Source organism: Dermacentor silvarum, chromosome 9, assembly GCF_013339745.2.
Source record: "Dermacentor silvarum isolate Dsil-2018 chromosome 9, BIME_Dsil_1.4, whole genome shotgun sequence".
NCBI lineage: Eukaryota > Metazoa > Arthropoda > Arachnida > Ixodida > Ixodidae > Dermacentor > Dermacentor silvarum.
The window spans coordinates 95,326,300-95,347,428 of record NC_051162.1 but is presented as its reverse complement, the minus strand read 5'-3'; the positions used below and the strand labels follow the sequence as shown (position 1 = coordinate 95,347,428).

At 45.2% G+C, this 21,129-nt stretch overlaps 2 protein-coding genes and 1 non-coding gene across 3 annotated transcripts; 2 read left to right on the top strand and 1 right to left on the bottom strand.

The window, feature by feature from the left end:
* Positions 1-50: 50 nt before the first annotated feature.
* Positions 51-936, top strand: LOC119463388 (ER membrane protein complex subunit 5). The gene has a single exon (XM_037724227.2). It carries the CDS (start codon positions 188-190, stop codon positions 497-499), a length of 312 nt encoding a protein of 103 aa, XP_037580155.1. The 5' UTR covers positions 51-187; the 3' UTR covers positions 500-936.
* Positions 937-1,858: 922 nt separating this feature from the next.
* On the bottom strand, positions 1,859-15,565 carry LOC119463387 (mitochondrial carrier homolog 2). Its single transcript, XM_037724226.2, has 12 exons — positions 15,379-15,565; positions 14,630-14,714; positions 12,673-12,779; positions 12,144-12,288; positions 10,616-10,667; positions 10,138-10,197; positions 8,756-8,849; positions 7,993-8,025; positions 6,741-6,808; positions 3,622-3,697; positions 2,473-2,632; positions 1,859-2,081 (listed from the first exon to the last, which is right to left on the bottom strand). The coding sequence occupies exons 1-11, from the start codon at positions 15,541-15,543 to the stop codon at positions 2,516-2,518; spliced, it is 1,002 nt and encodes a 333-aa protein (XP_037580154.1). The 5' UTR covers positions 15,544-15,565; the 3' UTR covers positions 1,859-2,081; positions 2,473-2,515.
* A 678-nt stretch (positions 15,566-16,243) lies between these two features.
* Trnan-guu (transfer RNA asparagine (anticodon GUU)) lies at positions 16,244-16,317 on the top strand. The gene has a single exon. It is a non-coding gene; the product is annotated as a tRNA-Asn (tRNA).
* Positions 16,318-21,129: the final 4,812 nt, after the last annotated feature.

The window sequence follows — 21,129 nt, the reverse complement described above, 5'->3', positions numbered from 1 at the left end:
TGGTGGCCAGAAACTACCAGTCTTGCGACAGCGACACTGGCGACACCAAAGCAAATTTAATCACCAAGATGGCGTCGACGTGCTTCCGTGGGTTTCCGTAGGTTTCCGCTTGTGGGCTAGCTCAGCGGTTGCTACACCCGAACCAACGTCGTTTCAAGCCCCAGATAAGCTCGCTACTCAAAAAACCATGCCTTCGAAGGCACCCAAGCTTATGGCCACTCTGGGTATCGTGGGTCTGGTCCACGCCGCGATATCGGCGGCCCAACACCGGTCTTACCTGCGGCTCACCGAGCAGGACTTCACGGTGCTGCCGCTGGACATCATCTTCCAGAGTGTCCTGTGCCTGCTAATCACCATGTACGGCACTATGTGCATCGCGGGCGACTTCAAGGAAGTCCGCGCCACCGTCGAGCTGGAGACGAAGACGTTCGAGACATTCGGAAACCGGCCGTCGTTCTACATGTTTTGCCACCGTGGAAGAGCGTTGGCCCGAAGTTAAAACGCGGTCGTACGTTTCGCAGCGAATTCAGGAGCGTCCGTCGTCTTTCGCTCGGACCCTTGTACAAACCCTGTACCCGGTGCCGACGCGTTTGCGTCGAAATGTCTCCCGAGTGCACCGGACAAACTTCGGCAGCGTGTCTTCTTTACCCTGCGTTCAAGGAGCACTCCTGGAAGCAAAACCTGTGCTTTCGGGAAGAGAAGCGCCTGCAAAATGTGCCGTCGGTCGCGTGAATGATGCGTCAGAGAGAGAGAGGTGGAAATGTGTGAAGCAGGGTTTACGCACTACGGCAGTCAATCGCAAAATATATATTTGCTTGGTGCTGCTATGCTTTTGAGGTGGTACATGTGCACGCCTGGGGGCTGGGGTTGTCGGTTGTACACAACATAGCACTTCACTAAGTCTTCTCAATTACATATTAAAGCACTTCACTACTACGCTCGTATCTCCTTGATGTGTACCCAACCCAAGCAGAGGAACTGCAACTTGATCTACTCTTCAATGTATTGCAAACAACGCCTCGAAAGCATGGGAGGCTTTTTTTCACTGCTGGCATTCGCAACTCTGAAATAGTGTGTCAGATGTAAAAGATATGGAATTTGATGTAACATTACATCTCGTGCTTATATTTAATCAAAATGACGCAATTACTCCATGAAGGTGTCGCAGGTCTGCACCTATTTACCACAGAAAACTCCATCGCTCAGTTTTCATGACACTGATTTGAATCTCAAGCTTGTGACTTTAGTTTACTGTATCTGCCTTAATATGCCCAAATTTACAAAGCAATCCTACTTTTCTAAATGCAGAAGGCGACAAGGCTGTGCACATGCTTGTTGTGTACAGTTGTTGCGACATACATGCATGGTCAGTGTGAATTGTCACATTCATAACACAATATTTTGCTGAAGTTAGTTTACAAGGCCAGAAGGACGAAGTTCAGACAAATCCATATACTGCCCATCAATTACCATGCGTAGCTCCCATAGACCAGAGTTCCCTCTAGTTGTATTTATAGGAAACTTATTTACCATCGAACGAGCGTAGCAACGTTTCTTGTGATCAGCAGCCACAGCACACTGCTTGTGCTTGCAATCAGAACATGCTACCTAGCACACTCAAAGCACATAGGTGCTCAAATACACAATGTGATATACCCCTACATCCACAAGTTGTAGTTGTAATATACATGAAAAAGTTATTCCACAGAAAGCTTTGCAAATCAAGTGTACGGTGAAACGCACGGAGCAAAGCTTGTATGACCACACTACTTCCATAGCTTTCCGCAGCATTGTCTGTGAAGTATGAAATGGGGTATAGGTGCAACAACACAAACTTTTCAGACATTGGAGAATATGCAACAGTGAAACAGGTGAATGTTTAATTGGTAACAGAACAAGTAGGTGCTCGGCTCCTTCTCTGCCGAGACTAGACGACGATGGGGCCAACACTGCACGCCAAAATCTTGTGGGTGTCTTTTTTTTTTGCAAGAAAGAGTCTCGTATTGCAGAACAAGCCTATAAACTGCTGGCAGTCGACAATCCAGTTTTCTAGCCTGCCACGGTAAGCTTCTCAGTAAAGCCTGCAAAAAAAAAAAAAAAGGAGTTAGTAAAACTGGACAAGCGAGGGGACCGAAAATTTTTCAGTAGAACTCATTTATGCATGACTGCCAATGGGCCCAAGAGCATTTATTAAGCAAATCAGCACACCCAGGGTTTTTGTCGACTGACCAAGGGGCACAAGGGGGGGGAGGAGGCTGACCTTTATTTGCCAAAACGGGAAGTATTCATTGTAAGCAGACACACCAATGTTTGATTAGCATAAGGCATCCGACTCGGGAAAGAATGCCTATTAGGTAGCACTGACTGAGAGCAACACGTCAGACTTACCACAAAACACAATAGTATCTCCTAAGATAGTAGAATTGTAGTGTACTAAGGTAACGCATAGCAGCAGCCTGCTCGGAGCCGTACCTGCGGCCCCGTCCAAAAGTGAAGGATTCTCGTTTGAGGCTCGTCAGCGGGACGCCAACAGCTTCGGTGAGCTCACTGGCCGCGGCACTCCGTTTTCGTCAACGATGAACGGTCCCTGGTAGTACCTCCAGATGATAGCCGAACCCCGCTTCAGCTGGCCCTGCGAGTCGCAATTCCAAGGTGCAACTTCCAGTGAGCTCCGTGCTAGCCCTCTATTAGCTCCAACTTTGTATCAAAAAAGAGAAACACTCCTCGTTGCTTTTAAGACTGCTGTTTCCTGTTGCTGACAAGTCGCAAACGGAGCAAGCAAGACAGAAGCAGCAGCAGGAAGGTTTTGCTGGCAGAGGGCACCATCCGTTCAGACAGATGGCTGGGCTAACAGCGTAGATGACGGGACAAGTGAGGTAGAAACATGACTGATGCATTGTTCAGATGTACAGTCAACCAAAAAAGTTTATGGGCCACGAGATATCAAGGAGAGGGGGGGGGGGGGGAGCATCAAATTTCCGAGCAGCCTCACCAATGCAGCCTAGTATTCGCATTTACAGCTTCTACCAGTATACAGTATGTGAACATTGTGATGTTCGGTTTTAGTGACTACTATTGCAGGCTGCTCGGAAATAGGATGTTTTCTGAGATCCCGTGGTCCGTGAACTTCTTTGGTCGACTGTATCTTGTGCCACCAACTACACTGTTCGCCATGTTTAAGTAGCGAAGCTTAGAAATCATGGCTGAACTTGATAATTATTGACAGTCGGCTGCACAGATGACAGCTATCTCTCTCATCACTAAATGAACTAGCCAAGAGCTGATGCCGTACTTTACAAAATGGGAAATAAAACACAAATGCAATCTAACTTCAGTGCTAATGAAACAGTAGGACTGGGAAAAATCTTTTGTTAAGCTCGTGAGGGATATGTAGGTCGTACTGTGTTCTAGAAGCTCTCGAGGACAGACGTCCACAACACTGGCCCCATAACCCGCAGAATTCGACGGAAATCAGCACATACAATAAACCGGGTACAAAAATATGCAGAGTAATATGCAAGGATTTCAGAGACAATAACTGCCTGAAACAGGAAAACATCAAGGTCCAGGAAAATAAATTGCCCAATGCAAAACAGAACGTCACTATAAAAAAGGCTGTACCAGTCTGCTAAGATGCTGCCAGCATTCTGTCCAGCTCGGGTAGATGGGCATGTTCGGGGGCTTGCCCGCTTCGAGGCTGTAAGGCAAGCACATTCAAGGCTGTTAACTCACTGACAAAGGACATTCTAGCTAAAGATAGCGATTTTTTTACTATACAGTTGAATCTTGTAGATACGATTTTCACAGGAACCGGAAAATAAAATGTACCATCCGAAAATTGTATCTTCCAACGTATTATCCAACCAAATCGTATTATCGGGAAAACAAAAAGAAACATATTATCCAGAAAAACATATGCAGAATCGTATCAACGCGGTTCCACTGTACTACTAAACCACAGCCAGTGCTGGCAACTTCACAAAGTTTTTGTTCACTTTAACAACAGCTTTGCCTATTGGAGTGTTAACAACATTTTTAGTGACATAAGGAGCCAGTCGATTGCCATGGTAAAATTTCTTCTGGAACATCTAAGTTCAATAACCCGCCTCCATTTTATCACAAGGGACATGCATACTCCGTCATTTGTTGCTACTTCTAAAGACATGCCAAAGAGCTTATTGTTGAGACATCTGGGTACATCAAAGCTGCTTTTCTACACAAAGCACAAGCTAGAGATCTGATACAGTTTTATAAAATCGTGGGTTGTCTTCCCTTTTCTTGTTCTGACTGGCGACTCCTCACCACGGGAGATCAATGCAAAACTGCAGTTTAAAAAATAAGTATAATAAAAATAAAATAGGGAGAACAATTAAAACATGAAATTCCAAGCAAGTAGTCGTTATTATCACCACTTGATGACATTTCACTAAATATGGAGTTTTTTGGGACACAACCTGGCAACTTTGTCCAAAAATATAACCAACACTGACCACGGCTTCAGGAAAACAGCACAAAGTGGGCAACCCGAACTGACACCAAAGGGACATGGACAATAATAGTTTACACAAGGTCTACGCAAACACATGGAAGATGACAGTTAAAGCCCAAACCGCATGAGAGCAATTTTGTGCGCAACGGCGACGAGGGACGAAACGGGCCGTCGAACGAACAGATCACTCGTTCTTGTCGCTCGATCGCTCGGTTCTGGAAACCTAGAATTCATCGCTCGTCGCACGGAAGTGCTCTGAGCGACTAGGCAATAGCGCGAAGCCGGAACAGGTTGTACATCAGTCAAGTACTACCGATTGCCATACGAAACGAGCAAACGACTTAATTTTGATACATGCAAGGATAAGAACTTAGTGCAAGACCTTTAGAAACATTTATGCTGCTCTTTACAGTAAAACACATCAACTTAAATTAATAAAGCACGCGTCATGCCAGTTTTGGCGTCTATTTGCTGCCCTCATACCAGCAACACTGGGGATACGTTGCTCAAATTGTTGCTCGCATGCAGTACGACTTGTAGGTGACAAGCGAACGTGACAGCCATCACGTCGCTTGTCGCTGTCACGTGCAGGATCGCTTGCATGCGGTTTATACTTAATAAGGGGACACGACACTACCATGCGATTGATAAGAGTTTTCTGGCAAGTGATCAAATAAATACCATCACAACATAAAAAGCATCATACCATCTGTTTTACAATGATATTTATATATCACATGCATGAAAGGGAAAATTGTCATCCACCCGAACGTAGCACGATGCTACAAAAGGATTTCTCAGAAAAAGAGCTTCGCAGTTGAGGAAAAATTCGTTCCGGTGAGGTGTTCGAACCCAAAACCAATGCCGTTGCGGGGTTGTCACTCTACCATCTGAGTTGACCAAAATCCTGATCCGGGAAAGGTGTTGGTCCCAGGTTCGAATACCTGACCAGGACGAATTATTCCTCAACTGCGAAGCTTTTTTTATTGCGATAGCAATTATATGGACACTCAAAGCGGATTTCTGCCGTCGCCGTGAGGTTCCGTATGACGTCAACGACGATGAAATCGTCGCCGCGTACCGTATGCTGTATGTGCCAGTGAAAGCGCGCGAGGGACGCGCGCTTTCACAGGGAGTGAACGCATGGCGGAGAGCAAACGTGCGTTGTGCGCCATGCTCCCTGAAGGGCTGCACAATTAAACGCCTCTTTCCTCCTATACAATCACCATATATATAGAGCAAACGCGACTTCTTCCGTCGCGCGAAAGGCTGTGGGGGGACTAGAGGCGACGTTTAGCTACGGCACCAAATGCGTAATTATATAAAAACATTGCGAGGCGAGAAGGTGGTAAAGACTTCCGCCGCTGCTCGCCGAGTGTCCCGTTCCGATCTCGTCAAAAACCTCCGAGCTGCCCCCAGAGGCACCGGCAACAGTCACCAACGCCACGCGCGTTCGGTGCGAACGCGGGCAAAACACCGCCTGCGTCGACAACAGTTCTGTGCCGTTGCTGGTGCTGCTGCATGTCCAAGTTTATACAGCTGATAAAACTAGTATCCTTACTCCGTATAGCTCTCTACGAATTTGCTATCGCAATTGAAGCTTCGCCTTTCGGGTGAAACTGCGACATTTTTTTCTGAGAAACCCTTATGGGTTTCCTTTGTAGCCTCATGCTACATTCGGGTGGATGACAATTTTCAGTTTAATTATATTCCTCCACCTCGCGGGATTCCGCACAACTGATTTACCAATATCACACGCAATAAACCCTCTGTTATTAGCAGTGCTGTGTCATCGTTTGTCATCTTGTGCTTCCTGGTTGCGCTTTACTGTACGGAATCGCACTTTTACGTTGGAGAACATAGACAAGACTGAACTTTCCAGCTTCTTAAATGTGTTTATACGAGTACACTGCACTGTAACAAAGTTCTCCGTAAAGGACAACAAGACACATGGTACTGACGGCTTATGGTGAAACAACATTGAACGGATTTGCAAGCTGCCAGCTTTCAAAATTGCACTGTATCAATTTCGAACCAATCAACTTCTGAAACGTCGCTGGCTGATTATCTGGCAACGAGACGGTATATAAGTGCTGGCATTTTTATGTCACCCTTTGGCACGATGCATTGCAGCATCTCCAACACTGCTTCAGAAGTCTTTGCCAAGATGTTAATCACCAATGCAACGTACCATTAACCACATGGTTAATTGCCACTGAGAGGTATTAAATAAAACACTTAGGACACCCACTTGCTTCCAGAAACGGCCATCACTGTTCCGACAAGATAAAACGGGTACGTGACGGAGCTTGACAGGAACTGAAAAAAAAAAGACAAAGGTCGACACAAGAAAATGAAAATGTACTTCAAACTTAATTTGCAGTGTACCCCCAAAATATTTTAAATGCATGGTTTAACATCCTCAAACTGCACAGTGGGTTACAAGGAATGCCGTAATGCAGATCTCCGGCAGTAATTTTTACTACCTAGGATTCTTTAAGACGCACATAAATCTAAGTACACAAACGTTTTTGTATTCTACACCCGATTGCAATGTGGTGGCAGCGCAGGAATCGAACCTACAACCTCATGGTCAACAGCGCATTATAGATGTCGTGGTTACTTGTTTATTTATTCATTCAAAATACCCCTAAGGCCCTCAAAAAGGTTATTACATAGGGAGGGAGGGGGCAGGGTAGTACAATAACATTGGAACCAGAATAGTTACACTATAATAGTGCGATTGAAATACGAACAAAAACAGAATATATCATATAGTATATATTGCAGTACATAATACTATATTAACAGAAAAATCAGACATTTAAGCAAGAGGAGAGACAATGCTGTGCAAAGAATAGGACACGATGTGGATCTAGAGTATGCACGCTAGAATATCGTGCAACAAATTTTTTGCAAAAAACCCTCAACATTCTTCAGCTCCAGCAAAGGCAACCTTTTCAAACTTATCCCATTGCTAAACCGAACGATTAACTTCTTTTTTCTTCCAGTGGCTGGCTGAGTATCCTTAGCTATAACCATGTTGCATTTCTGAATAGCTTACAAAATGTAGTACAGTTGAATGTATCACATCTTAGAGAAGATACCTTTAATACCCGACATACATTATGAGCATTATATATTTATTACAAGCTGAGATCAGTAAGATAACTTTTATTTACTTCGCTACATCTGATATTCGTTATAAGCATATATTAGTTACCATGCCTTTTTTTTTTTTCTTAATATTGCCAAAAATATTTTATATTCACTTCGTTGTACTATCTGATCTGTTATATCTATGTATCATGGTTCAACTAACTATTAAGAAAATCAAGATGACATCACAAAGTAGTTTAGCCTGTCCAGAACTAAAGCAGACTTCATGATCAAAATAGAACTCTCGGATATTCCTGGTACATGAAGTGCAGAACACTGCAGGTGTTACCTAACTCTTGAAATGTCACAAGACAATGGTGGCTTGAGAAGGCTTGGATTCTTACCATTGTTGTTGCACTGACGTAGCTTTGTAACGTCTGAAAAGAAAAACAAATTCATTTTGGAAGAGGGATCACGAGGTGACAAGTAGGCATCTGCAAGGTACCATTTAGCTAGATTGTCATGTGGAAGCCCTCCTGCGATACGTAGAACAAGAGATATATTCCTCAACCTGCTGCAGTTCATTTAAAATTAGCTGCTTAATTAATTAGGTGTAAGAGTTAATGGTTGTCCTCTTACTCGAGGCAAGCAGGAACCGAATGGACACACAAGAAATAATAACTACTGCTCAAGTCAAATCCCCTCTGGCACGATTTTATTATCATCAGCTCCTCAAACTATCGGCCAATTCTTCGACTGGCTAAAGATTGCAGGCACTACAGCTTGCAACCTCCCACAGGCACAAAGAAAAACATGCACACATAACTGAAGCAGGCTTGTCGAGGTTATTGGTACCACACATCGATAATGCCTTTCAATAATTCCCTACAAACCTCACTACAGTCTTAAGTAGCTTAATTGTGCATATGTTTGCCAGGACCAGAGGTTCGTTTACCACAGTACATAAAAAACCAAAAATCCAAATAGTACGAGGCTCTGGAAACATTCAGCTTGCTCTCGGGTCCCGTGCATCAAGCTTTTGAGGTCAGCAGCATTCACCCCCTTGTTATGCCATTCTAAAGTTATTAGAATGTTCGACAGAGCTCGGAATGATAAATAGAAATACATAGCTGCACACTCAGGAGGGTGAGAAGAACGAATAAGCACCTTGTCCTGCACGACGTAGGCATTGATGACAAAGGATATCGTGTTGGCGAACCATATAGTCATGACCTCGCCAATCAACCGGGGTACAAGCCCACTGAAAGTAAAAAAAAGAAAAGAAAAACAAAGAAAGGAAACATAAGAGAGGGGCAGGAATATTAGGGGGAAAAGGCACCTTTCACACAGAGATACACACTTGGAATATGAGGATGTCAAATACTATCCCAGGGCCCTGAACATGGTCCTTTTCTAGCTGCTAACCCCTTCAAGCCCAAACCGCATGAGAGCGATTTTGTGCGCGACGGCGACGAGCGACGGCTTGGAAGCGGCGAAACGGGCCGTCGCTTGAACAGATCGCTCGTTCTTGCCGCTCGATCGCTCGGTTCTGGAAATCTAGAATTCGTCGCTCGTCGCCCGGAAGTGCTATGAGCGACTAGCCAATAGCACGAAGCCGGAACTGGATGTACATCACTGAAGTATTACCGACTGTCGTACGGAATGAGCAAACGACTAAATTTTGATACGTACGAGGATAAGAACGTAGTGCAAGACCTTTAGAAATATTTATGCTGCTCTTTACACTAAAACACATCAACTTAAATTAATAAAGCACACGTCACGCCAGTTTCCGCAAGTATTTGCTGCCCTCATACCGGCAACACCGGGGAGACGTCGCTCAAGGAGGTCGTCGCTCGTCTTGTCGCTCGCATGCGGTACGACTTGTAGGCGACGAGCGAACGCGACAGCCATCTCCATCACGCCGCTTGTCGCTGTCGCGCACAAGATCACGTGCATGCAGTTTATACTTTGATTATGCCCATTGAAAATTAATTTTTCCGCCACATTTCTGGCATCTTCAAGCTCATGAAGAACGAGCAGCTGCAGAATGGATTAAGAACTTGCAAATCTTCAGCGAGTTTGGTCAGATTTACAGAACATGGACTCCGAGAACCTTACAGGAGCTTACTTGGAATGCACCTACCCAGCTGCTTGAAAAATATGCCCGACGTAAAGCAGTGTGAAAAATAACGAAAGAAGTGAGCTCGCTACATGATGACACACTTGCGCTGACGGCAAACCCCCAGCCATTCCAACTCGTTTTGCTGGGACACTTTACACGTAACATCAAAACTTGAAGCACAGGTCCACTGAGAAGTGTTCAAGATGTATGCGACACATTTCAAATGTATTATTTTCATCGGCACTTCTGCTTTTGATGCACTATCCTGGAGCGCACAATTGTCCACATAGTGCACAAATGGGTTGGCAGTGAAGTTCCTAAATCCAGCAGTATTTAAAAACTTTACAATTGCAATAGCGAGAGCCAATGCCTACGGAAAATGCAAGCCTGAACTGGGTAGAAAAAAAAAAGAAAATGTGCGTACCTAAAAAGGCCCAGGATTCCTTCCTCCCTGTATATATCAACAACAGAAGTGAGGATTCCCCTGAAAGAGGCAAAACACGCATAAGCACTTAACACCACAAAGCAAATTGGCAAAAGTAGTGCAAGTGAATGTGTGGTCTGTTTTGACGCTACATCAGACCATGCAAATGAGCAGAAACATAGCAGACAGCCGAGCGAGTAGGATCGATTGCTAAAACGGTGCAATGTCCCGATTGCTCGCAAGCACCTTCTGTGTCGTGACATCATGAGACACACACCCCCTCTTGGGAAACGAAAGTGGTTCGTAGGAAAGCCATTATAGTAACTACTCTTAGGGCTCTGTAAGGCTTGCCAGGTAATTTTCCTGAGGTTTTGGGGTTCCAGGACCCTTCCACTTACCGCAAAAAACGAGAATTAAAATATGTCATGTCACTAGTTCTTCAATGGATGCAAGCAAGGCTAGAAGGAGCGCTACTCACACGTATTTCTCTTCCCGCCCCACAAACTGGGCCATGTACCGACAGCACACCACTGCAAGCCAAGCCGAAGCAAGGGTCAGTCACCAACATAGACAACAAGAAGCTTTAAAAATGCAGCAATTCACAAGGATTACACGCATAGGCATGGAAATGTGTTTAAGAGATGCATGACTGCTTGAAAATAACACGAAATAAATAATGCCGCAAGAATGCCCGAAGCCGCAAGCATGAATATTACACAAATCCAGACAAATCCATGACCACCCATCATTCCCATGGTACCTGAATGTTCCCTTTATTAATTTTCGTAGGAAATTATAAAGTCATACACACGCAACAAGCAGCGTTGCCACCTGCTGGCCAAAAGAGTGAACATGAAACCCTGTATTTTTTTTAGGCAATGCATTTTCAAGAAATTAGGAATTTGTTAAATTCATCCAGTATTAGCAAATATTCATATTTTAATTCCATGCATCAATTAACATTTTCCTGGCAGATGGCGCTACTAGCACTGCCATTGCATTAATTTCTGCACCAGGGTTTACATGCAATAGAGGTCCCGAAATTGCAACATTTGCAAAAGTTTCTTCTGTTCTCCCTTTAATTACCCGTCTAAAATTGTGTTCAGCAGTGGGTCCAGAACTGCGCAAGAAATAACTTAAGACAATAGAGAGTTTTGCATATAGATGCATTAGTATTACCAGTTTAATGAGTTTGAAAGGATACCAGCACAGCGTGACAAGCAGCAATGCCATGGCCATAATCATGAGACACTGTGTTCAACATAACCGTGTTGACCTCCTTTACATTATGCACCTGTTTCATCTCCTAGACCAAAGGACGCAAATTTCCAGACACTTTTTCCTGCCCATACATTCTCTGTGCAATGAATAGAACATTTCAGAACCTAGCAGTTAGAACAGAGCATTGCGAGACATTGCCACAAGCACCACTGTTTGCACTTCCGTCCCAGCATTCTGGTGAAACAGTCGTTAGGTTCACCATTTGTCACAACATGGAGGAAGAAAATCTGTTGCCAAGTGCCGTCATTTGAAAGTTCTACAATCACAGACCTGCATCCTTAGATAAACTTAAGCACGCACCACCAGTGCGTTTACTGGCCAACTAGTTTCCCCTTGCCATTTGCACACCGCCCTTTTCATCAACCCTTTCGACGGCCTTAAATCCCCATGCCCTGCACATCCTCACCCAGTAACTATAGTGTTACTGTTTTACCGAAATGCCAAACATGTCCACCTTCGTTCGCTTATTTTTCCCAGAGCATCATGCTCAGCCACCAGGCATATGAGCTATGCAACAAAGCCAAGCCAAGTTGTAACGCAAGTCGTCAAACTCTCAAATCTTTACCCAACTCCCTCAAAAAGTATGAGAGCTTGAACTCAATAGCCAACAGGCTATCTACACAACACAGAGCCAACCGTCTTCAACACTAACTGCACTTCCCAGCAGCTTTGTACTCGCATGCAACCGAGTGCAGCTGCCCAAAGCTCTCTACGAAGGTTCTCACCGTTGAACGGTTGGGAGACGAAGATCGCAGCACACTTGGCAGTCATGACCTTCAACGTGCGCTTGACGAAGTTGACAATGCGCTGCTCCTCGGTCACGGTATCGTCATCTTCCTCGTCCTCGAACGACTGAACCTCGGGTAGCCTCTGTAAAAAGCCACAGAAACAAAACCATCACACACAAACACACTGACAATTGGACCCTCCCGAAAGATTGACATGCAACACTGAAGGCAAAACTGCCAGCTTGTGACTTTGAAATTTATAACAATCATGTGGACACAACACCAGAAAGGAGAAAGGACATGGCACAACTTATTTTTTACGTGGCCACACATGACACCAAAAGTGAGAACACCTCTGAGCTGGAGCGCCGCACTGTGAATGCACCGGGCGAATGCATTCCGAGAGCTCAGCTGCGAGCAACCGAATGTAACGCACCGCCACATCACTCGAAAAGCAGCCAGTCGAACCTACTATTAGTATCTCTCTGTAAGGCCGCAGGTTAGAGCAAGCCAACCAGCCACTCACCCGGTTCACCTCGGCGAACACGGCACCGCTGACCACATTTGCGCACAACCGGACGCTCAAGCCACGGTACAGTCCAGAGTAGCCGTCCACTTTCTTGATGTACTTCACTGTGGAAGAAGTGGGAGACAAAGGCTAGCTAGCATCCAGAAGTCCAGAGCGTCAAACGTTTTTTGAAAAAGCATTCTCCATGATAGCTATGCAATGCATCTTGCGCCAAACTTCTTCAGTCATATCAGACACGAAACCCATCTGCTGTATGTTCCAGAATGTGGACACAGTAACTGGTACGAAACAAGGGGGTTTGATGATGGTGGCACCACCTGCAGACAACAAAACTAGCCCCAAAACACTGCTATCCCGAGCAAAAAAAAAAAAAAAAAAAGAACAAGAGAGGTATGAGTGCACGGTAAGCAAATCCAAATAAACAGCAATATTTTTTTTTTTTTCAGCCAGATTCAACAATTGGAACATTTTTTACAAGGTGACGATGCATCAAAGTGCACTTTCAGTTGATCATTCACTGGGAGAGCACCAGTCAATCAACGCCTACAGCTTCATACCCAGTTATCAACGCAATGTTTTGGAATTGGCGTGATTGAAAAATTATAAAACAGCATTAGTTTTTAAGAAGAAGCCCTATAATTTCCTCCTTCACCTTTTATAACATTTCAGTTCCACTTGATCATTTGTAATCTCTGATGCATAAAAATGCTTGTTCATGTGTCATTGAAACCATGGTCAACAAGTTCGTTAGGAACAAACCAATCCCTTGTTCACAATGAAACGCAGGCTTCGCAGACAGTTCTTACGTAGCCTTGAGGAAGTGTTGCAATATTTGATGGTACACACGACTGAGGTTGTTTGTTTCACGATTGTTTCTTGTGGTTTGAATGATTAAAGATTGAGCCTTGCTGCCATGTTCTTCTCGGTGGCTACTACACGTGCATCGTCCCAGCTTATCTCGGGACCTGTCTTCGGTGCACGCTTTGCGAGGACATCCGTCAGAGCGTGGCCTTTGACGACATCTTTTTTCTCTTGCTTGAGATGCCGTCAGAAATTTCTGCTCGCCAATATGCAGCTTACCTGTCAGTAACCTGCTCAGTTTCCAAACAATAAGTTTACCTGACCAGACGGTATTCCGGTGAACTCTATGTCGATGAGCTTGCTTGAATAGTTAAGCAGGGAATATTTTACATGCTCATTCACCGTAAAGGAAAGCAGGGGACACAGCGATCACGATATTGCATGACTGGCCTTGTGTTTGCCGAGTGTTGCATGTGCTGCACTGGGCCTGATCAAGAACATTCGGACAGCCTTCGCCAAAAGCATGAAGTCCACCTCACTTAGCATCAGAAATTTACCACTAGACTTAAAACTGCAGATCCTGCCTTTCCTAATTGTGGTCTACGAATGCAGTAGCGTTCACGATAGTGGGTAGTGTCAAACGAGGTGGTAACCTGCGATCTTGCAATAGCCCATAATGCTTTTTTTGTGTGTGTGTGTGAGTGTGGATTTCAGATTGCTTGTTGAGTGGTCTAGGTGTGTTCGAACGCGTTTCCCTTATTACACAATCTGCATAGCTGGAACACACTTTTGTGGGGTAAGAAACAAATATTCTTTACAACTAGATAGAAAAATAGGAGAAAGACAGTGATTAAACTTTTGTTCACACTGCATTGATCACACGCAAATTTCCTGCAGGGCAGCATAGGACGTGGGTATTCCAGGGGTACACATCGGTTTGTTTCTTTCCCGTTGTGTGTCCTGGCTTCTTTTCTTGGTGCACATACCCTTTCATTATGGTTGAACATTTAACACCATCTCTTAAAATAAAGTCAGTAGATTGGAGTGCTCTTACCAGCCCGCTTCCACACGAAATAGCCGTCAAGTGTTTATTTCTGCAGATTTTTACAAAAATACAGAATGAATGAATACACACATACTATTGAGTACTCACTGTATTCAATAGCCCCTGGCAGTGCCAAGGCGGGCTTCCCAAGAAGGCGCCGTGTGGGCTTGGGCGGCAATGGTTCATGGCCAATCTAATGCAAAACGACAAAAAGAAACAGTGATCTAATGTACTGGCGGTGATACCGATATCACACTATTTACACTCCAGTAAGCTGACAACTTTCGCTGGTCTGTGGGAGGCCGCTAAAGCGTTACAATTAATAAAAAAAAAAAGAACTTCGACCAGCCGATGGTTTCCGGAGCTATCCGCAGAGACGCTCAACTAAATCAAATACCGCGCCAGAAATTATTTAACACAACGCGGAGACAACCGTGATACGAAACTATCGGACCATCCCAAACGTCCTCCAGAGGACTTTGCAATCGCAGTCGTCCTTCGCATATGAAGTGTTGCGCTCCTTTGACTACCGATAGAGAGAGGCCGCAAGGAAACGCTTCCTCACTATCTGCATATCGCACGCGGCGGCCAAAAACAACCGCTATAGAAAATAATCCGAGGGTATAACAATCACGAAAGGCGTGCCCAGTTGCTATCGATGTTCACCAAACCGTTAAGTCGGGGCTACTGATCAAAAGTTTCTCAGCAAGTCCCATACACATGGATTCGTTACCATCTACGCGCCGCCACAAAACACGCGCGGACAGACCTGTAAAAAGCAGTGACAGTGACAGCAATGCTCGGATCCCATTTTAGCGCCCGGTCGGGTCGCGCGGGCGAGCGGGAAATGGCCTCACCTGAACCAGGAACTTGACGTACTCTATGGGATACGCTAGAGCGGTTATCGTAGCCCTTCCCACGACGGCGTACCACAAGTTCTTCGCCGAGTCGGGGTCTTGAATCGGCGACAAGCGAGGCGACTGCGCTCGCAGTGAGTGTAACTCCTCCGCCATTTTCGCCATTCAACGCTGCCGGTCGGATGTCGGCTTTGGCTTCGGTTACTTTTGGCCCGAAATTAGACCCCCTCCTGTGTCTGCGTTCTGCGGCAGGACGTCGTCTGCGCGAGTTTGGTTCACGACCTACTGTACTTCGTGGTTTGGTTAAAGCAGACGACATATTATATTTTCTCGGTGTTAATACCAGATAGAATGAATAATGAATAGAACTATTTATTGGCAAACTTGTGCCCAGAGAGCACAATCAATGGTAAAGTGACAACGATAGCGCCGGACACGATCGACATGCAGTCGTTGATGAATCTTAGCCGGTCGATCGATGCGTCACGTGTTTCGGAGCAAAGCCTAGTGCTCGTGCAGATTCAAGATTGTACAACAATATTCGCGTCGCACATGCAGTGTTATTACATCGACCATCTCGCCGAGAACGGTTATCTGAAAACAGCTAAAAATCAGAGCTTGATATTGCGTCCTAGCAAGCTACAGTGTTCTTCTTGACCTTCTAACCATCTAATCAAACTCGTGGTCATTACACTGCAGTGTACTTGTTTTCTACGAACTATCAAGACGCCGGTTTCCAGCTGGCAGTACGCAGCCTGACAAAAACACATTCAAAGCAAACAATGGAAAGCGAGCGAGAACAAAATGACACTGAATAATGTGGCATTCGTAAAAATAATATTTCACAAACCAACGCTGCCGTCTCGCCTCCGTGGCGCAATCGGCTAGCGCGTTCGGCTGTTAACCGAAAGGTTGGTGGTTCGAGCCCACCCGGGGGCGGCTTAATTTTTTTTTCTTTTCCGTTTTTTGTTTGTGTCTTTCTGTGCGCATTACGGCAGTAACAGCGCTAAACGCGATGGCACTTTGTCCAATCACAACGCGTTTTTCGCCAACAGCATTTCGCGACAGCAAGTCGCAGTTTCGCCAGAAAGGCGAAGCATCGATTGCGATAGCAAATTAGTAGTTTTATCGGCCGTATAAACTTGTAAACATAGTCACGCTAACTAAATTAACAAACATGTTGTCACACGCGCACAAGCGAACATGAACGCATTTCACTCGATGACCGCGCAAATTCGCTGTCAAAGCGCTGGAGTGAGTAAGCGCGCAGCAGCAGCGAGCAACTTGAGCTTCGTGTTGGCGCTCGCATGAACGCGATCTTAGCCTCGAAAACACAGGGAGGGCGGACTCTGCCCCCTCCGCTCGCCCCGGAGGCGTATTTACAAAAGCTAGTAGGCACAGCGGGGGCGTGGCACTGCGGGTCATGTGACTTCCGCTTAACACGGGTTGTCATGGCAATCGTGAAGCTCCTACCGCGAGCCTTCCGGCCCGGCGGGAGCGCGCGGACGCAGTAAAGCGCGGCCCCTTGCGTGCGCGAGCCGCGATTGCCGGCCCACCATCGCATGCGTTCACTCACACATACAGTATTATATTATCGACGATATGATCGCCCGTGGACTTCATACGGAACCTCACGGCGACGACGACGGTGGACAGAAGAAATGCGCCTGGAGTGTCCATATAATATCGCAAAATAAAAGCATTAAAAAAAAAGCGGTTTAAGGCATGTTTACGATTATATCGCTACCAGCTAGCTCACTTTGGCTTGTTTAATGTGGTAGTGTGGCTGATTTCGTGCGATTATTGATTCAGTGCAACAGAATTCGGTCAAGCTAGGGCAAGAAAGTACAGTAGAGCTTTTTAGGGCAGTGAAGGATTAGCTGTAGTAATCAGAAAACTTATTGCAGGTATGGGATGGGCTCAGCTGATGCAAGCTAAGGATAACTGATCAGATCACTTGAAGCCAGTCCTTTAGTTAATACCTTTGAAGTGAGCCTGGCGATAGCCTGAAGACGATAATGATCTCTGCATACGGATATATATGTTCTCATTCCAATTATCCCCGTCTATTTCAAGAACGCCTGCAGAAATACCCAGTGGTTGGAGCCAATGCAGTAAGTCAAACCTCGATATAACAAACACGGTTATAACGAACTATCGGAATTTAAGAAGAAATCTAGAATGTTTGACACCGATATCGACGTGTAGTAAATGTATATGCTTATAACGAATTTCGGATACGAGTGTAGTTCTGCGTCGGGTGCAGCTTCGATAATGAGGTTCGACTGCGTTGCTTTGCCATTTTCACCTCCTAGGTCTAAACCTTGGTCAGTAAAGCACTGATCATGAGTCAACATTCGAAGAATAATAATGAAGCTCTACATTCTCAAAGAAATAGCAGAGTGAGTGAGTACGAACTTTATTCAGGTCCTGAGGAGAAAGAATTAAAGCGGGGCCGAAGGGCCCGCCAATCAATCCGGTGGCTCCACCCAGGTCGGGGCCGGTAGACAGAGTCCTTCGGCGACGGCCCGGGCCCTCTGGACAGCCTTGAGCTGAGCGATGAGCTCTTTACTTCTGAGCGCTGAGTCCCAGGAGGACTGGTCAGGAAAGTCCGCAGAAATAGCATAAATTTGAAAAGAACAAGTAGATTTGAGAAAAGAGCATGTAGAACGTGACAGAATAGCAGCGGAAATGCAAAAACAACTCGTTGCCATTCCACAACATCTTGCTACACTCATGCAAAGCATGGAAACATTGCAACGAACCATTAGGAAACGACTTTCCACAAGGGAGGAGGCGCATCCCTATAAACAAGGCCACGCTAGTAGTTATGCAGACTATTGACAGCAGACGTCCCCGTTGTTCATATGGCTGAGATCCTCCTGAACGGCCGTGTGTTGGTCTGCCACCAGCGTCACAGTCATTCTAGGGTAGCTAATATGATTATCATCGGTTCGCCTTTGGGGCCGGCGTTTAATACTTCGATTGTAGTAGGACGCACAACCTGCAACCCGGTAGGGAGATCAGCGCATTGGTCTTATGACACGGCAGTTCTGCCTAAACTTGACGAGCTGAAACAACTCCGCCAAAAGGCACAATTTAGTCGCCTGAAGCTATCTAGACAGGGGCAGGCATTTTTGCGTGATCTAGGCTACGATATCCCACTAGGCTCTGGCACAGAACAACGTCCTCCCGTGGGACACGCTAGACCGTGTTACCGTCGACCCAATACCTAGAAATATGGGGGCACACGCACAACCGGAAAGACGACAAAATCGAGCGCAACACCTCAGGGACAACACCGAAGACTGGATTCTATACACAGATGCCTCTCCGACTAATCAAGGCTTCTGCACGGGGTTGGCAACCGACTCTGCGACTATATCATGGGACCTACACTTCAACATTCCATCACAAGAACAAACTGAACCTACAGCTGTAGTGGAGGCCGCCACCATGCCAAATCCACACGAACGAAATCTGCTCATTCGAACAGATAGCCAGGGCGCATACAGGGCACTCGCAGCCAAAAACATTACCGCGGCACTACACTCACAGCGCACCTCAACGCACACCCCAACATTAAAGTGCGGATTCAGTGGATTCAGAGTCACACTGGGATCAGAGGGAATGAAATGGCACACGCCACATCCCGCGCAAGTCTCCCGGGCCCTCCTCTGTGGTGGCCGGATTGACTGCATCTGAATGAGCAATACGCCTTCGCGCGGACGGAAAGGTGAGAAAACCGGACGAATTTTACGAAACTGCATGAAGTATTCGCAAGCAGACACTGCACACATGAAGCGAAGAGAGGCGCTACTATGGAGGCCGTGCGCAGATGCAGAACTCTCTCTTGTCCCCATACTTCCAACACTACATAGAGTTTGCCTGGCAGAGCTTCTTGTGTGGCATGTGGCGGCTTCCCAGATAATGCTCACATTCTGTGGGATTGTCCGGGGAGCTGTCCCGCTATTCGGGCGAGCCTTGCTAAACTCTCACCCACCCGTAGACCTGCGACACTTGAGGAGTGGCTGGCGGACTCCTCCCCCGACTATGTACAAGCCATGATCGAGTTGATCACGACGCCCGGCTTGTCAGACAACAAAGCGGGCAAACCCGGACCGGGGTTCTTGAATAAAGCTTTAGCTCGGGCCTAACTCCGATGCCGCCTATATACATGTAAAACGCAGTAACGCTTTTATAAGATAACCCCTCGACCGATTTTAATGAAATCTGTTGCATTTGAGAAAGAAAGTTAAATTCCAGTGACTGTTGGAAGCGGAATTTCGATTTTGGGCCTGGTTTTTTTTTCCCCGAAAGTTCGAGAATTAAAAAAAAAAATAGAAGCATAATGTTTTTTAATTATTCGCTCTGCATCAAGAACAGATATTGCGGTTCTGTAAACGGCATCCATTAGATCATTCAAAGCGGACAAATTCGATATGTCAATTTATATCTTGCGTGAATTCGTTAGGTTGTGTACAAGGGTTGTGTACATCAAATGCTGTATTTCCATACATATTACTTAATTTTTTGAGATCCATGTGCCACATATCAATTTTGTCAGCTTTAGATGTACTATTAGATGCAATTAATGGAATCGTGATATTTTTTATTGCCAAGTTACAGAGTTGTAAACTTGATAGCGTCGTTTTCAGAAAATTTGCGATTTCTGCCAACTTTTATTTAAAAATTGATGACCTAAATCGAAAATTCTAAACAAACAGTCACTAGATTTTAAGTTTTCCTTTAAATGCAACAAACCTCGTCAAAATTGGTGCAGCGGTTGCCAAGAAAAACAAATTCTCCTTTTACATGTATTTAGATAAGAGCACCCAAGCTAAAGCTTCTTAAAAACAGCTGCAGAAGCCACATAATATAGGCTTCGCCTTGGCTAATAGTGCACTGTTGTGAACCAAAGCCTTGACAAATTTAGTTTAATGCACTCCCAAAACAAGTGTATCAAGAGTATTCCCTCAACAGTAAGGTGTAATGTATTTCACTAGTAGTATATACAGCACCAAAAGCACAGCAGACTGTGAGGCCAGTAATTTCACATACAGCTGTAGGATAGTTACACAGATATATACAAGCCTGATGACATTTCCTAGATGAAGAGCACATATGATGACATCTTATTCGTTATTTCAGCACAGATCTGTACTGGAACTAGTAACACAATCCCAGTAGTCTTTTATACTAGAACCAGTATACGATAGCCTTCTACCGAAACCTGTGCAATCCCAGTTCAAGACCAGTAGACCCAGTTCACAGGCACCAGTGAAGCCCAGTTCAAGACCAGTAGCAGACCAGTTTGTTTTCAGCTGGGACCCTTTCAGACCATTCCATTGATAGAAACCAGTAGCAAAATTTTCACCTGGCAATTTATACTTGTGCCAGATAGTGATGTTTATGTAATGAAAGTCTCGGATGTTAATTTGTTAATCTGATTATATATAAAGTTGTGACTATATGCGAATTTTTAATGACATTATATGTAGCAATGGCGACAGCTGTAGTGAACGCAGAAAGTTTGTTTGCCGACCTCAATGTAGAAAAGTAATTTTGCAAGCAAAGTCCAAGAAATGGCACTAAAATTTTTAATGAGCATATTTTATGTAGAGCATTTTCAGTTTACTTCTACTGAAATGTGTATTTTGTGGGCGCCTGCAACCACAGTAAGATTGGGCACAGGGGTACACACATTTGACAGCCAAGCAAGTTGTAACACCGCAAGTGGCATTAAGTTTT

Coding starts and splice junctions, on each gene's coding strand:
- LOC119463388 (XM_037724227.2), top strand. CDS start 188: ATGCCTTCGAAGGCACCCAAGCTTATGGCCACTCTGGGTATCGTGGGT.
- LOC119463387 (XM_037724226.2), bottom strand. CDS start 15,543: ATGGCGAAAATGGCGGAGGAGTTACACTCACTGCGAGCGCAGTCGCCT. Junction 8,850..10,137: donor GGAATCCTGGGCCTTTTTAG/GTACGCACATTT, acceptor TTTTACTTTCAG/TGGGCTTGTACCCCGGTTGA. Junction 2,633..3,621: donor GGCAGCATCTTAGCAGACTG/GTACAGCCTTTT, acceptor TGCGACTCGCAG/GGCCAGCTGAAGCGGGGTTC.